At 40.2% G+C, this 17579-nt stretch overlaps 1 protein-coding gene across 1 annotated transcript in view; it reads right to left on the bottom strand.

The window, feature by feature from the left end:
- Nucleotides 1-17579, bottom strand: part of VPS41 (VPS41, HOPS complex subunit) — a 169635-nt gene that overhangs the window by 40379 nt on the left and 111677 nt on the right. The window contains exons 11-16 of the mRNA XM_006020447.1: nt 17038-17135; nt 14497-14626; nt 11367-11482; nt 8991-9047; nt 6507-6568; nt 5643-5724 (exon numbers count right to left, since the gene is read on the bottom strand). Of these exons, the coding sequence (XP_006020509.1) occupies nt 5643-5724; nt 6507-6568; nt 8991-9047; nt 11367-11482; nt 14497-14626; nt 17038-17135 (545 nt within the window). The remainder of the gene's footprint in view (nt 1-5642; nt 5725-6506; nt 6569-8990; nt 9048-11366; nt 11483-14496; nt 14627-17037; nt 17136-17579) is intronic.

Raw genomic sequence — 17579 nt, 5'->3', positions numbered from 1 at the left:
TGGGATAGCAGATGCCACATTAGTCAAGGTGATTTTTGTACAAATTGATGGGACTCTAGCAGAGACTGAATGCTGCCCTGACTAATAAGATTATAATGATGACTTAGTTATCCCGGTGACTAATAAACCAGACTTCACTATCTTGCAAGTATTTCCATATTTCTAAATATGGATAAATAAAATGTTTTTAAGTCAGCCGGTCCGGATGATCTCCACCCTAGAGTTCTAAAGGAACTGGCCGGGGTCATTGCAAGTCCCCTGGCGCAGCTTTATGAGCACTCGTGGTGCTCTGGAGAGGTGCCGGAGGACTGGAAGAGGGCCAACGTGGTTCCCATCTTCAAAAAGGGGAGGAAGGAGGACCCGGGAAACTATAGGCCAGTCAGTCTTACATCGATCCTGGGCAAGCTGTTCGAGAAAATTATTCTGGCACACATCCAGGAGGGGCCAGCAGGGAAATGCATGCTCAGGGGGAACCAGCACGGGTTCATCAGCGGCAGGTCATGTCAGACCAACCTGGTGGCCTTCTACGATCAGGTCACTAAATCATTGGATGCAGAGGTAGCAGTGGATATAGTCTTCCTGGACTTCCGGAAGGCTTTCAACACTGTCTCTCACCCCGTTCTCATTAGGAAACTGGGGGACTGTGGCGTAGACACCCACACAGTCCAATGGGTCGCCAACTGGCTACAGAGCCGCACCCAGAGGGTGATAGTGGATGGGTCCTTCTTGGCCTGGAAGGACGTGGGCAGTGGGGTCCTGCAGGGCTCGGTCCTCGGGCCTGTCCTGTTCAACATCTTCATCAGTGATTTGGATGAGGGGGTGCAAAGCACCCTGTTCAAATTTGCTGATGATACCAAGATGTGGGGGGCACTGGGTGTTTGCTGCAGCCCAGGCTGGGGATATTGACTGAAGTGGACCAATCCTTCTGATGGGACTTAAACCCAGAGATTTCTTGCTATAGGATCTTGCCTCTCTGATCAGGGTCAGCTTGATCACCAGATGCATTTCAAGCAGGACCAAGGAGGTGATCCTCCCCCTCTATGCGGCACTGGTCAGGCCGCAGCTGGAGTACTGCGTCCAGTTCTGGGAGCCGCACTTTAAGAGGGATGTGGACAGCATCGAGAGGGTCCAGAGGAGGGCCACTCGCATGATCAAGGGACAGCAGGGCAGGTCCTATGAGGAAAGGTTACGGGACCTGAACCTGTTCAGCCTCCAGAAGAGAAGGCTGAGGGGGGATCTTGTGGCCTGCTATAAACTAGTCAGGGGGGATCAACAGGCACTGGGGGAGTCCCTGTTCCCCCGAGCGCTGCCAGGAGTGACCAGGAATAACGGTCACAAGCTGGCGGAGGGAAGGTTTAAGTTGGACATCAGGAGGCGCTACTTCACGGTCAGGGCGGCTAGGGTCTGGAACCAGCTTCCAAGTGAGGTGGTGCAGGCTCCCACCCTGCGGGTTTTTAAGAGGAGGTTAGATGACCATCTTGCTGGGGTCGTTTGACCCCCAGTACTCTTTCCTGCCATGGCAGGGGGTCGGACTAGATGATCTGCCCAGGTCCCTTCTGACCCTAGAAACTATGAAATATAGTCCTATATTGTACTCAGCTTTAAAATAGCACGTAACTGAATTTATTACTACCCAAGAGCATTTTCATAACAATAAGACACAGATAGAATTGGAAGTCAGTCAGTGTTACTAGGCATTTCTTTATACTATAAGGGGGTTGTGCGCCAAAATTAATTGCGTTGGGGATTAAATCTCACACTCTCTCTCTCTCTCTTTTTTTTTTTTTTTAAATAAAAAGAAGTTTCTGAGCTTTTGGGAAGAGTGACTATTTAGTCCACCCTTATTGACCTGGGCTATTTAAAAGATAAATCAAGATATAAGTTTTACTGTATAAAAATCTACTTAAATAAATGTATATTAATTACTCACAATAAAGAGCTTTTCTTTACTAACCATTCACATTTATCTAAATGACAACTAAATCCAGACATAGGGAAAATTCTGGCACACAACTTGTAAAGTCAGATTATGACTTTGAAGATGGCCTTTCAATCAAAAGCTGCTGTAGGTGGCCTTTTTATCAAAACCAGAACGTTTCAATAAGCTGCTTTAAAAGTGTTCTTAAGTAACAGCATCCTGACAATCAGAGGAGCCCATTTTAGAGGTAAAATCACTTCTTACTATATAATCCTAGCATAGCATGATATTAAGCACTATTACTCTAGCAAAATGTTAGATGATGCTATTATAGCAGTGGGACTTTTACCATTGCTGTGTTGTGACTTTGTGGTCCATGACTGAAGGCCAAGTATCTTGTTCAAGTCACCAGAGATGTTCCCCTGCTGTCCTACGCTGGGGTAACTTTCTGTCATTACACTCAATGTGTCTGACAGAATAGTTCAGAAATATGGGAAAAACGAGTAATCATTTTTCATCAAAACCTAACTTGACAGTTCTCAACAACTGCTTTGATAACGTTTACAATAAAACAATTGTTGGAGGGATTTAGACAAAATCTCCTTTCCCTTTGAAAGGCAATTCATAGCAGAAGGATGAACATTATTAAACAAAAAAAACCACCAGGCCACGCGCTCACTTTACAGCTTTGAATGGATTTGATATGTGTGCTTTTTGACTGATTAAAAAAAAATCTCCTCTGCTCTAAGGAGAGCTCTCCTACCCCACTCCACTAGAGTAGGGGTGGCCAACCTGTAGCACACGTGCTACAAATGGTGCGCACAGCCTCCAAAGCAGGAGGGAAGGGGGAGAAGTGGGCAACAGGCAGCACAGAAAGCAGATAGAGCAGGAAGCAGAAAGCAAAGCAGCAAATTGGATAGAAAGGACAGGACTGGAAATAGAAAGCAGAGCAGCAGATAAGGAGAGGAAGGTTGCAGAGCTAAATTGTGGCACACCTGCCAAAGAAGGTTGGCCCCCACTGCACTAGAGCAAGGCTGCTTTTCTACCTGTTGCTTGTTTCTTAATGGCCACCAACAGCTTCTACTTTTTATTACAGACTTTAAATTAGAACTATTAAGTACAATGAACTTGGGACACTGTCCTGCAAGCTGGTGTACCCCAGCACATTGTTGTGCCATGCAGAGACCCCTTGTAATGGAGAAATTAGAAAGTCACAAGACAGGGAAGCAAGACTCAGAGTGGAGAATGGGAAAGTAGAGGCAATTTTAAACTGCAATTCTCACCTTCTCCCACCTCAGCTGCCCCCTAAATTAGACCTCTAATTTTAAAAGCCTAATCCATAAGCCTTCATGTCACTCTTGGCCAAGATGCACATATATATCACCTCTGTGCAAAACAGTCCAGACCATTCCTTAGTGCTGAAGCCAACCTACAAAAGGAATAATACTGCTTCTCTCTGAAGCCCAACTGTAGCAAGAGCTTTAACACTACTTCTTCAAAAGGAAAGTGTTATTCCTTCTTGCATTTTGGTCTCAGTGGTTGCCAGGGACACAAAAGCACCTAAATTGTTTGAAACCAACACGTGTTCAAAGCTGAACTCCTGGCTGCTAACACTCTCAATTCTGTGTTTTTAAAATCCCTGGTTTAGGCAGGAAATCCATGAGGTAGCTCCAAGCTTTGGATGCGTTAGTACTCCAGTCGTGTACCATTTCAGTCCACTACAGGAAATCAGATTATCGCATGGCTTTTCCCTTTCTCTCTCCCCACACCTACCAAATCTACTCTTTGAAAATGTTTCCAAATGTTGATAAGCAGATACAGGGATTTGTGTGAGAGTGTTTGTGTGTACAAGTACATGCAGGGAGACCCCAGCCAGGAGTGAGGATGTTAATATCACACAAAAGAATGAAAGAGGAATACAGATCTACAACTTCTTCAGCTTTGTGGACACCCATAAGATCAAATCCATTGTTGAGGAAGCCCTGCCCACTGCCCTCAGCCACAGAAAACCATGAGAGTCAGACACTATGCTTCAACCTTTGGCAACCACACAGATTTTCTGGTAAAATGATCAGGATACTCTGGAAGTAGACTCCATTAGGAGCTAAGTGTCTTCATATTTGGGCCCCAATTCATAGTCCACCTCACTGACTTCAATAGTGCAGGGTTGGTGTACTCTGTTCCACAGAGGAAGAATTTTTAAACCTGATCCTCACTGTTACACTCTTCCTTACTGGAAACATTTATTGCATTTCAAGACACCCTATATATGGAGGGAATTTCTATAAGTGATGTCCCTTTTAAAATTAGGGATAAAAATCATGACAGTAGACAGCATAATGGCAATACCTAGCAGTTTTTGGTTCTTAGCTTTAAAATGTTTTACTTTATCTTGCACAGTTGAGAAGCGCCTCTCTCTCAACCAACGCTTCCTCTAAAAGATTAGCAACTACTGTTAAAATGTGCTTCAGCTGCTTTATCCAGTATGTGCTTGCTGGGTCATGGATTACAAGAGAACCTGTATGCAAGAGAACAAATAACACATTTCAGAAATCAGTCCTTTTAGACCAATTAAGGGTTCATTAACTCTTTGTAGCACTCAGGTACCATGACAACCTGAGCAAGACCATATGATTGTAATAGGAAATGAAGAAAGTAGTATTCTGGAACCGCAGCTTGAAGGTGAATAATGTAACATACTGCATCTTAATGTTTTTCTACAATTGGCTTTCAGAACGGTGAAAACAACCAACTGTTTAGAAAGGCAGTAATTTAACAGAGAGGTTTTTGCAGCAAACCCACAAATATTTTTATATTTTAGTCTGCTGGATGACATAAGTGGAGAGAAGAAACATCTACTCTAGACACTCACAACCAATACGAAAATAAACCCAAAAGGGCTAAAAAAGAATATATCAACATTTCACCTCAGGTCCCTTACTGGTTTGAAACAGAAAGAGACAAATATGAGATTTTATCTTTCAGTGTGGCAGAGTTCACCGAACCACTACGAACTCTTAAAAATAAGACAGTGTTGTTCTCTCACTGGAATCACTCAAAAGGAGAAATTACAGTTTTTTTAGAAATGTCTAATATGCTGAAATGCTTCCCCTTTTTGAACAGAATTAAACATCTCAAAACCAGCAAGGGACTACATGCTGTGAAATCTTAATAATATGTCCTTTTAGGCTCATTGAGGTTCAATAGGAAGATATAAAATTCAGAAATAAAATGTGCACACATTATCAAAGAAAGTATGCATTATGCTTCTACTGATTTGGGAGTGGCAACATTTTTACCTTATGTCATGGGCAATTTATTCACTGAGACTCAACAGCAAATGTATTTTCTGTACCCGTCTCTCCATGCCAATATGAGGCAAAATACAAGAAGGGGCAGACTGTTTCCCTTCCCTGCTACCATTTTCTGTGTGACATAAGGGGAAAAAAACCTATTCCATTTCAAAGAAGGCTTGATATTCTTTAAAAATAAATCCACCCTTATAACAACCATACTATTGCAGATTTTGTTAATTGGTGGGGTTAGTTTTGATTTTAAAACCAGCTTAGTAGTAAACTAGGACCATACGCAAGAGTATGCACACTAAAATTCTGGTTGAATGATTTGAGCTCTGTCATCCCAGCTGGTCAACATCAGACTCTGCAGAATAAGTATAGGATGTATTATACAAGAAACATCAGCTAAGAAATAGGATTTAACCTACCTTAAGTTGCCCTATTTCTTTAAATTTGTAAACTTCAAATTCCCAGAGGTCTGTGTTCTTGCCAAGTATTTTCTGGCATTTTCTGTGGATAACAAATCAGGAGAAATTACAAATAAAAAAAGTTACATGCGTGAATAATAAAAGTGAGCATGTACCATCTTCCCCCACCACAGCACCTTTCAAAGTCCTACATTTTGGTAAACGTTGCTCCAAACAAGATGTACCAGAAACATTTTCCTTTAAAGCACATCAGAACAACTCCTTTGGTTATCCAGAAGGGGTCACTAGCCTACTAGATGTGGTGGTAAAATGCAACATCCTAACTGTGACTTCAGCCATGGCTAATCCAGGACCTAAAAATAAAAGGTTCCCTGTACCTGAGTCTCTGTAACTGAGAACCACACACAACTAAAAAAAAAATAATAATAAAAGAGGTCTGATAGTATTTTAAGTGCTTAAATATAGATTTAAGTACCTAGCTTTAAGTACCCAAGTTTGAAAAATTTTGGTCTATACAGGTATCCTCAGTATTATTGTGAATTATCACCTAAGCATGTAACCACAATGGGTGGATCAAGCAGATTAAACTTCAAGGGTCTAACTGGATTTAGAAGAATAAAATCTTATATTGAAAAAATATGTATTATGAATCTTTCTAATGTAGCTAAAACTACTGAGGTGCTTTACCTTCAAGCTGTCATGAAAAATATAAGTAGCGAATTTTAAATGTTCATATCAGACATCCTCACAGATAAGGACATTTTTTTTTTAAAGATCTACTGTACACACTCACAACCACCCCTGTAACCCCACCCATCCCGAATGCCCTCAACAACACTGAAAAAAAAATCTTAAATATATTACCTAGCAGCCAAGTCATAGTCCCTTTTCTCCATTAGATGATTGATATAGGCTAAGCCTATATCCTAAAACAAAAAAGTAGAAGTTAGACCAATTAGCCATCTATTTGGCAAGTCAAACAGCCTGAAATTTAGGTATTTTATTGACATAATAAGCTATCATGTCAGCCACGTATGCATTTTGTGGTTTGTCAAGTCAACCACTCACCCTCGTTTCCATGGATTTCCCTTTCTTAAACAGGGATAGTAGACTGTATATCAAATTGCAGCAAAATATTCACTTTAAGCTCGTACCTTCACGTTAAAACGTTGCGGTAAATAACTGGTCACAATTTCTCCCATAATGGGAAATGTCTGCTATTTCCCCAAGTCCTGGCATCTCAAAGCATCTATCTGAGCATTTGGTATCTGGGTCAGTTAGTTCAAGGATACTAAAATATTGACCCCAATATGGGGGCCAATATTTTAGGGAGAACATACATTGCTCTATAAAATAGAGGAATTACTGATGTTTTAGCAAGCTACTCATTCCATTACATAGAAGTAGGAAAAAGAAACTAGGTTGTAGGATTTATTATCCAAAAATTTTTCATCATATTGTTTCTATTCAAACCCCATTAGTTAAAGGTCTGTCTGCCTAGTAAATTCACATAATAAATCCCTACTCAAGAATTTATCCCAATGTAGAGCTTTATATTGAGATGTAGCAAATAATCTAGAAACTGTTTTATCTTGTGGGATTCACATACAAGGCTCAATGCACACCTTAAGCCAAGCAGTAACAATGCATGAGCCTCCCCTGCCACCTGAAGGACTCTACCAGAGATATGCCTGGAAATTTTTTGACAAAATACTGTTGTCTAAACCTTAAAAAAAACTTTGATTGGGAAGGCTTCTGTAGGGTGATATTTTTAAGTAAAAAAAGAGAAGAGCCAAACAGACAGGGGACCTCAACACAGGTCTACCATATTTCAGAAGGGTGCTCTCATCACTTGGCTATTCTGTGGTAGGTTTGTCAATCTCTCTCTGAACCCAAAATACTAAAAGGGCAAATTTTCGTTGCAATGCCGAACAAAAACAAATGTTGCACCCTGGTAATTTTCATCCATCACTATCTTAGAATGGCCCTGCTAAGGCTAAGGTAGCAAGTAGCATGGGGGGCAGTAGGGGAAGGTGGCAAAGGATCTACAGTTATGCTGAAAGTGAGTGGTTCTTGCATTTGGTTAGTAGTGTACAGTGGCTGTGGTCACTGTAGCATTCTATGAAGTCCCTGGAAAAAACATTCTGTCCAGTAACCTTATGCCTTTGCCCTCACTAGAAAGAACAAGCATATTTTGCTGCATAACCCCAGAGGACTTCAACCACTTAGGGCGTGATTGAAAGTCCCTAGAAATCAAATGATACTTCTATTGATTTCAGTAGACTTTGCATCAGGTCCCAACAGTCCAATAAAACTGAGGCTGCACAGGATTAACTAAATTTCATCCCAACAGAACACATTTTGCAAGTCATACAAAAAGTATTTCTTCTTCCCACTTCCTGGCTAGGACCTGTCTTCAGGATTCCTCATTTCTTTAGAAAGCATCACAAGCAAGCTAAAGCATAAGCTACTTAATTTGAGAGGTTTTGGTGATGTCTTTAGTTTGAGATGAAAAGCTGACTTCTAGACTATGGCTGAAGCAGGTAAAACAGCTTTTAGCTTACTTTTGAAATATATGTTTCTGTAATGATCAGGGTTTGCTTATAAAACTGGTTATAAATTTAAAAGCTCGATCACTACATTGTACTTGTTTTTGAAATACAGCATTTCAGTTCACAGCCAAAGGAACAGGCTTTACATCTAGCTCAGTTAAAAAAAAGAAGTTAAAAGCCATGCTGATTTTTGTTATTTAAAAACAACGTTTTCCTATTACTACAAATGTCTCTATCCTTTTCATTGCTATGCAAAAGTTCCATACAAGGGCAAACAGTGACACTATGTTAAAGACTGAAACTTTCAAAAATTTTAAAGTCAGTTAAGGCCTGGTTCAGTTTCAACCGAATTTCAGTAGGATGTGGAAACCTTAGGTTTCCTTTGATATTCCTACCCGAAGTGCTGCCAAATGCAGAAATTCAGACTGAAACGTACTCACCCCCCCCCCAATTAGAATTAAAATCCCCCCCCCCCCCCCCCCAGCCAGATTTTCAGTTGCTTACAATATTGTTTTCCTTTAGACAACAACATTCAAAAATAAATAAATTCCTTAGAAATGTGCGATTTTTATGCTTACTGTCCCTGTTAGCTCAGTAGCCTTACAAATTCTAAGCACGGATGCTCTGTTTTCAGGCTAATGTCACAAAACCAGATTCAGCTGGGAGAGTGCCTAACAACAATTGTCTGGATTAATACAGAAGAAATATATAACCAATATTCTTAGCATCTCCTAACGTTCTAAAAAGCGTGAGCTATTTCTTGTTTTGGGTTGAAGAGGAATTTTTTTAGACTTACCAAAATCTTATGCTTTTTCATGGTCTTTTGACTGATCTCAGCTGCCATCAATGCTTCCTACAGTCACAGAATAGAAAAACGGCATATACAAGTCAAATACACAAAACTTCTATATAGGATGCTCTAGAACTGCATAAATCAGACTCTTTTTCTGTGTGTTATGTTTGAAGCACTAGAATTTTTAATGCCATGGTTGGATGAACAGCTTTGAATTCATACACAAAACAAAAGCAGTCAACCAAAAAGAACTATTTTTGTTTCCATCTGGGCTCACTCCACATTAGTATATTAGGATCAAATATCAAGACTATAGCACAATATAAAATGCAGTTCCAATGACTTATTTTCAAACAAAAATCCTCCACTAGCAAAGCAATTGGTGAAAAAATTAGCTTGAGAAGGGCTTATCTTGTACATTTCCCCATTCCATCCTCCACACCAACCAACCAAAAAATGCCCCCTTCTCGTCAGAATGATTTATTTCATTAAGTTGAACTTGCAACTCTTTATTTACCTATTTCCAATATACACAACAGAGCTAGTTCTTTTACCAGCATATGAAAAGTTAAACCTTAATATGAAACATAACAAAAGCCAGTCACCAACTAGTAGCCAGGGGGCTTTCACCAAGGCCTCCATTATACATTATTACATTTATGCTGCAATTCAAGTGTTAACCGCAGCATAACTAGGAAAGGCACTCCTCATGCACCCAATTAAAGTGCCATAAAATGGGGAACTAGCCATAAAGTGTTCCACATAGCTCAGAATATTTTTGATTCATTTCTATTGTGCTTTAAAGTTAAAGTTAATGTGTGGCTGGGGACTAAAAATGAACTGTTGGTTTGTGGACCCAGACTGCACCAGGGTCTGGAATGGCTCCAGTACCAACAATCAGCTGACTGTTGGCCCCAGACTGAGGTGGGGTGGGGTAGGGTGCGGGAGGGGGAAGCTGAAAGCCTTCCCCCATTGAGGACTTTAAACCTCACACTAGAGCTGCCTGGCATGGGGGAGAAGAGGCTCCCACTAATGTGGAAAGGCAGGGCATAGACTTATCCCACTGGAGACTTTAAACCCTGTGCTGGGCATCTCTGGATAGGCTGTCTGGCACAGGAGAGCATTGGCTGAGGACTATAAAACTCATGTCAGGCAGCAGATGTTCCTGGAGGGGTTGGGGAGAAGCCTCTGTTCCCTGTGCTGAGCAGCCCAGCCAGTGTTGCCCATTGTGGGGTTTTGAGAGTCAACTGATTGTTGGCTCCAGCCTGGATGGCCTCAGGTCTCAAACCCAGGACTGCCTGAGTATGGGCCAACAATCAGCTGATTGTCTGTGCTGACAGCCCCACCTGAGGAGGACCTGACACTTTCTAGGGTGGGTGCTGACAATTAGCTGACTGTCAACCCCATGTGCATGCCCTTAGCGTTCAACTTGCCAATACGGAGAGAGCCTGAGCACGTGTGGCATTGCAGGCAGCATGATTATTGGGATCAGGAATCAGATTCCATTGTACCATTAAACAAAATGTGCGCCAGGGGTCCAAGAGACAGAGCTGTACTTGGGAAGTGCTTGAGTCTTGTGGGATCCAGTCTGTTTTGCATGAACTACAAAACTACAATCACCATTTTGAATGCATTCCCCAGAAGCCACAGCCTTGCATGGATGTTTTTAAGTTCCTTGCATCAGAACTGAGTTCTGATATTCCAGGGGTGTGCTAAGCAGTCTACATACACACCAAAGCATGGGCATTCTGTAAATAAAAAAGTTAAGTTGCAAAATTTCTTTTAAAGCTCTCTGTACAGTTCTCTAAAGTATCACTCAGGGACATCAGAAACCAAAGAACTTGGGCTGTTGTATTAATATTGACTAAAAGGATCCACGTAAAGACAAACAGTAGGTTCTTAAATGTTATTTAAAAAAATTGGATCTAGGTATCTAATGGTAAATGTGTAGATTTTTCAAAGGTTCTTTGTGCCATCCGTCCCATTGTAGTGAATGACCACAGTGGGTGTCTGCATCTTTGGAAGTCAGATGACACTAGGCACCAACAGCTGAAACAGTAATGTGTTGCTTGTTTCTTATGAGACAGTTTCCAACAACTAACCAGGAGCCATGAACCTAACCCTAACACAGGAATAAAATGGTGAATTCTGCTGCACTAAATCTCCTCTCCTTTACTTTATCTGGATGGATACAAATACAAATAATTTAGCAGATTCCCAATCAACTTAACTGCAAACAAGACTAGGTCATGTGAACAATTATGCTTGTGCGTAACTAACTTAATAGAAGCCTTATTCAGTCACATGCAAGGCCAATGCTTACTGCTGCCACACAAGCTTTCAGACACAAGAAACTAAAGGCACTACTGTAAAAATTACTTCGTATTTCTTCTTTTCCAGGAGCCAGTCAATGTGGTCATCTTGGTCCCGTTCCTTTGCCACAACAACATCTCTTGGACTGATAATATAAAAGAGCGATTCGCCCTCCGAGTACTCTGAAAATGCATATGAAATTTTATTGTTATATTATGTTTTCCAGAAGTAAAGCCTTGCATTTTAGTACACCCTTGGGGGAAGGGGAAAAGAGAGAGGCTGGCAAGAAAGCAAGCTACTCCAGCAGAACATGATGATTTTGGATGCTGTATTTCCAATAAATTAAAACTGGTTTAAATGGTAAAATAGCTTTCAAAACTCACCACAGCTTATTGCAAATTCTGATTCATCCACTATGTATAAACTTTATGATGGTTTAGAAACACACTATTATACTTTTAGGGGACTATTATACTACATACCCTGCAATAAATGTATCCTCCCCATCAAGGTCAAGACCATCAAAAGCATAAATGATAGATGCCATAACCCTTGGGGACATGGTACATCATTACAGCAATGCATTTGCAATGATATAAGTTAAGGTTATATGTATAATGCATTCACTTTTGGTACAAGTCCTTATTTTGAGTAAGCTTAGACTAAAATTTTTCTTAGAGGTTAAACCAGCCATAGACAACGACTGTTCAAAGTAAAACTCTTACTACAAAGCCAGAAAAGAAACACTTCCAATCATTTGTAAACAGAAACCCTCAATATTATCAATAGTCTAAATAATGTTTCTCACACTGCATTTGAAACCATCAGAAAACGTTTATACACAACTGATGAATCAAAAACATTTGATGAATAGTGAAGCACAACCATGGGGACTGCCGGACTGTCCAATGCTCTTGATGGGAACAAACTGGTCTGGAGACTGGAAGTGGGTATGCTGCATTCTGGTTGCTTAAGGGCATGATCTATGTGTAGGTTTGGCAGATCCACTTTGATTTAAAGTGTACTTCTGGATAAGATGCTTAAAATCAGATTCATAGATTTGAAAAGCCAGAAGGGACCATTACTATTCATCCGCATAATGCAGGCTATAGAATTTCAACCTGTAATTTTGCATCAAGCCCATAACCTGTTTGAATTACAGTAGGTCTTTTAGAAAAGTATCCAGTCTTCACTTACAAGATTTCACATGAGAGAATCCACCACGTTCTCAGGGATATTCTGTCAATGGTTACAGTCACCCCCATTGTTAAAAATGTGTGCCTCATTATTCTGAATTTGTCTAGCACCAAATTTTGTCCATTACAAATTTTTATTCTTCTATCTGCTAAATTGGAGCCTTTGAGAAATTATGATTTTTAGACATGCCATGATGCGCTGATAAGTCCGTTTGGATAACTCAATCAAGCTTAAACTTATTAAAATTCCTGTTCTAATTCCATTTGTTGAGAAGTTGAATTTTCTTGGTTTCCATTTTTTAAATCTTTTCCAACTAGTCAGTCTTCTTTAAAGTGCAGACCCCAGAGCAGAGCAGAGCAGAGCAGAGCAGTCCCACAATGGTCTCCATATGCAGAAGAAATACCACTTCCTAGCTTCTATTTCTCCAACTTCTATATTTGAGTATCACATTAGTCCTCTTAGCCAACATGACAGAGCTCTTCATCATTTGGTTGTCTATCACAAACCTGAATTCTTCAGAGGCACTACTTGCCAAGGTACTATCCCTCATTCTGTTAGCAAGATCTACATTTTTCCCTGCTAGATGCTTGATTTTATATTTGGCTTTAAAATGCGTGTTGTTTAAAGAAAGCCATTTATCAAATGACCCAGCCTGTTCAGTAACTCATAGAAGCATAGAAAGTTAGGGTTGGAAGGGACCTCAGGAGGTCATCTAGTCCAACCCCCTGCTCAAAGCAGGATCAATCCAGGCAGGGTTTTGTCAAGCTGGGCCTTAAAAACCTCCAAGGATGGAGATTTGACCACCTCTCTAGGTAACTTGTTCCAGTGCTTCACCACCCTCCTATTGGGAAAGTTTTTCCTAATATCCAACCTAAACCTCCCTTGCTGCAACTTGAAAACTTGCAACTCTGCTCAGTTGCTCAAAAAAGGCAACTGAATTATTCTTATTATTTACTATTCCATCACTTCGCATTTCACGTGTCAAAAGTAACAGGAGAAATTGTACATCTCTTCCCAGATCACTGATAAAGATATTGATTATCACCGAGCCAAGAACAAGGGAACCCCATCAAAAACAACCTACTGGATGATTTCCTATCAACACTTACTTTATGAAATTTATTCAACAGTTTTCAAGCCACTCAAGCTATACCTGTACAGCTAAGTGTATAGTGACATTTTCAAAAGTGCCTATTGAAATCAGGCACCAAAATACTTTTAAATAGCTGACTTTAGTATAAATTCCTTATCTGTAAAATGGGGATGAGTACTTCACAAAAGTGTGACAATGATAAAGATTGCAAGGCACAAAAATACTGTGGTAATGGGGGCCATATAAGTACTTAAGACTTACAGAGAATATTGTGCAGATATTGTATGCCTTGAAGGAGTTTATGTCAATGTCAGCACAGTTACCTTTATTCACTAACCAAAATTTTTCCACACACTATGTTAGGTTAACAAACCCTATTTTTCTTTGAAGCCATGTTGATTGGCATTAGTTATGCTACCAGCCTTTAAACACTTTGCTGATTCACTACATCCAGGTTACAATTATTTAGCCAAGTTTATGGCTTGCCTGAAACCTTTAACCCAATGGTATCACATCACCAAACTAAAAGCAAGAGAGTGTTGGTACCTCTGGTACAATTATTTGGTTAGATATATAGCAACATTTATGTCTGCATAATTAAATAGTCCCAATAGTAAGGTATGTAGGATGTACAATGCAGGCAAATGAATGCAATGCATACAAATCCAGGTAATGTTATAACAACATACATATTTCCTGACATTTTTGTAATTTTAGTTAGCAAACTTGGCATATTAAGTCATATTTTTGCAGTATATAGGACAACTACGACTACCATAGAATGACATAGAAAAAAGCAAGAGTATACTACAAACAATAACATTCAATGTTCTGATTTTTCCAAGAGTAACTAGGAAGGCAAGGCTGTTTGTAACCAAATGACAAAAACATATTAGAATGGCTCACCTAAATGATAATCCCTACATTCGTTTTCTTGGAATCCTCTTACTGTTAAAGCATCAGAAGAGATTTCTTCAAAAGATTCAGGAAGGGGCTGAATAATATCCAGTCGAGGTCTTGCACAACACTCTGTTTCCTGAGAAAAATGAAACCACAATAATTGTATCCTATGCAATATGTCTTCCTTATATCAACTGATGGCCATCCGAGATTTAAATGCAATCCTTTTGCAATTGAGGTTTCAGCAAACGATACATCATCAAAAATGAACATGCTCAAATTGCCAGTATGGAACTTAGCCTTACAGTTGTGTCTACATATGAAGCTATTACCTCTATAAGAAACAATTAGCTAATAGCCTCTTTCGCTGTGTTGTAGTAGATTTATGTGATGCTAAGAGTGGAGTAAATGCTCTGATATTATGACCGGAAAACAGGGCCAAGTGAAGATTAGGAAATAAAAATCTGCCTTGAAATTTTAACTTAAACATATCTCAATATCCTTTCGGGGGTGGGGAGGGGTGTTGTTTTGTTTTGTTTTGTTTTTTTCCCCTAAATACTGGGTATACATTTTTGTAGAAAATTACTTTTCACCAAATACAACATTCAACGTACATGTTCACGTGGAAATTTTGCGCTTCACAATTTACACTGCTTATTACGTTACAAAAACTACATGTTAACACAGCTATTCTTTGTTTTTTGCTTCATAGTGTGTAATCCAGCTGAAGCAGGAGCATACTACTCAAAGCCCTCTCAAAGCTTTTGGGTGAAGGGAAACTATTGACTTGGTATCGCCATACTCTTAAAAGCCAATGGCAATCACTTAAATGAACTGGTTATGAATAAGAAACCAACAATGAAAGATGCGGTTTTTTACTGCCCTCATTACTCCTTTCAGCAGCTGTTGACATCTCAAAGGTCACTTACCCCTAGCATTCTTGATTCAGCCATCCCAACAGAAAGTTACACTTCAAAAAAAAAAGTGGTTGTCCTATATGATTAGTTCAAATCCAACCATTTTTTTTTTTAGCAAACAGCAGTTATTATTTGGCAGTCATAAAATAAGCTGGTGGTCTCATTAGCTCACAGAAAACAGAACTCCTCTAGGAGCATCACTGGCAATAACTGACAGCCTTGCCAGCAATCTCAGCAAAGAGACCAAACTAATTAGCCATAAAACTGAACTACCCTAACATCCTTGGAGATAGTCCTCCCTGGTACAAGACAGAGGCGCACAGACAGGGCTCAGAGGAAACCTTCACTGCAACTGCTCCCCATTTCTGTGTTAGAAATAATTCTGATTTTACTAACAGAAGAGGTTTGACTAGGTCTGTGCCTTTCACATGATCCGCATTAGTCTTAAACACATAAAAAGCAAATGCATTAAAACCTCTCTTCTAATGAAGTATATAGCTTTACCCAAAATTCTCTTTGCCTCCTTGCTCCCCAAGGCCATCAGGATCTCTTCAACTCTCCCCAATTACCTCTTGCTTCATCCGAGCTCCTTTCTAATGCTACTTTTTCATTAACAATTCTTCCAATTCCTTGCTTACCAGCATTTCAATCCTCGCCCGACCTTTTCTTTATTTACCTCACTTTCTCTACCAGATACATTCACTCTCTTTCTCTCTCTCTCTCTGGAGGAACTACTGCACTAGCTCTCTTGGGAGAAGTGGCGGAGACATTATTTTTCTCCTTAAAATAAATAAATAAAAAAAATAATCATCTGATGTCCTGCAGTTGGGCTAGCAGCTAACCCTATTGATTTCAATAGGTTTGAGCGTTGGTTTGAGCCTACAGCATTTCATTGCCTAGCAACACGTGCACCCAGTTGCTTAAGGTTACTATAGTGATGATTGTCTAATGCAGACATACTATCAAAGAGATGATCAAGAGCATCTGCCACTCTAACGCTGAGGCCTCAAGGATACCCTCCCCCTCACCTTCTCCCTTTTTTACTTTGTGTTCCAAATCAAATATAAACAGGACAGTTTCTCTCCTGGTAAGAATTAATGCTGCTAATTGCAATTTCTACCTATTTATAAAAAGACACAGTGCACAAAACAGATGTCTCTGAGGCAAAAGGAACAATGAGCTTCTGCTTCAGCAATTCCCCCACCCCTGACCACAGTGACCCCTATTGTTGGAGCTGATCAACTTCACTATTCTCATTTCTTCTAATGCATAGTGTCAGCAAGGTCTCCCCCTCCCTCCCCCACCATAACAGCTGGATGAATCCATTTCTCCTCATATATGAATGCCAGGGAAAAAAGAGAGAGAGAGAGAGAAGATCCAGGGAAGATCCTCTGTCTTGTTCCCTTTGTTCCTTGTGGGAAGCAAAGTGGGCCTCTACAAGGTAAATATATTAGTCCAAGCAACCTCTTTTGACCTTATTTTATAGGTCAGGAAAGTTTTATCCATTGTTCATTACAGACTAAGCTGCCTACGAATCCCTTCACAGATAATCAGATTTGTGTGCCTAGCTTAAACCCAACTCAAGAGATGGTTTTGTGCTGCAGTGCAACTGTAATGCCAAATAAATTACCGTTTTCTCAGAAATCTCCTTTACATACGACAGTACGACAAGCTGGTCGCAGAGAGGTGCCAGTCCACTGATGTAGAATTCAGTCTCAAACTGGAAAACTGCAACACAGGAAAAGACACAGTAAAGATTTTAGAGTAAATGAGTCTCTCTCTCTCTCTCTTTTTGAGACAAAAATAACCCCCTGAATTTCAGAAGCAACCAAGCTGCGTAAGTTCAGCACCTTTGGGCAGAGGAGAGGAAATCAGGCCCCAAATACATAACAAGCTTTCACCTGATCTGAGCCTTCAAGAGACTGAGAAGCGACTTGTTAGACCAGGGGCGGGCAATTATTTTAGGCAGAGGGCTGTTTACTGAATTTTGGCAAGCCATCGAGGGTCGCATGACAGGCAGCTGGGGCAGATAAATATTAATTTTCTAAATTTTTTAGGGGCCCTATGGGCCAGATAGGATAGCCTGGCAGGCCGCATTTTGCCTACCCCTGCATTAGACCAACCGAACCAAGTAGTAGAAAACTACAACTAACCAATGAATTCAAATGAAAG

Source organism: Alligator sinensis, unplaced genomic scaffold (genome assembly GCF_000455745.1).
Source record: "Alligator sinensis unplaced genomic scaffold, ASM45574v1 scaffold254_1, whole genome shotgun sequence".
NCBI lineage: Eukaryota > Metazoa > Chordata > Crocodylia > Alligatoridae > Alligator > Alligator sinensis.
This window is presented reverse-complemented; position numbering and strand designations above follow the sequence as displayed.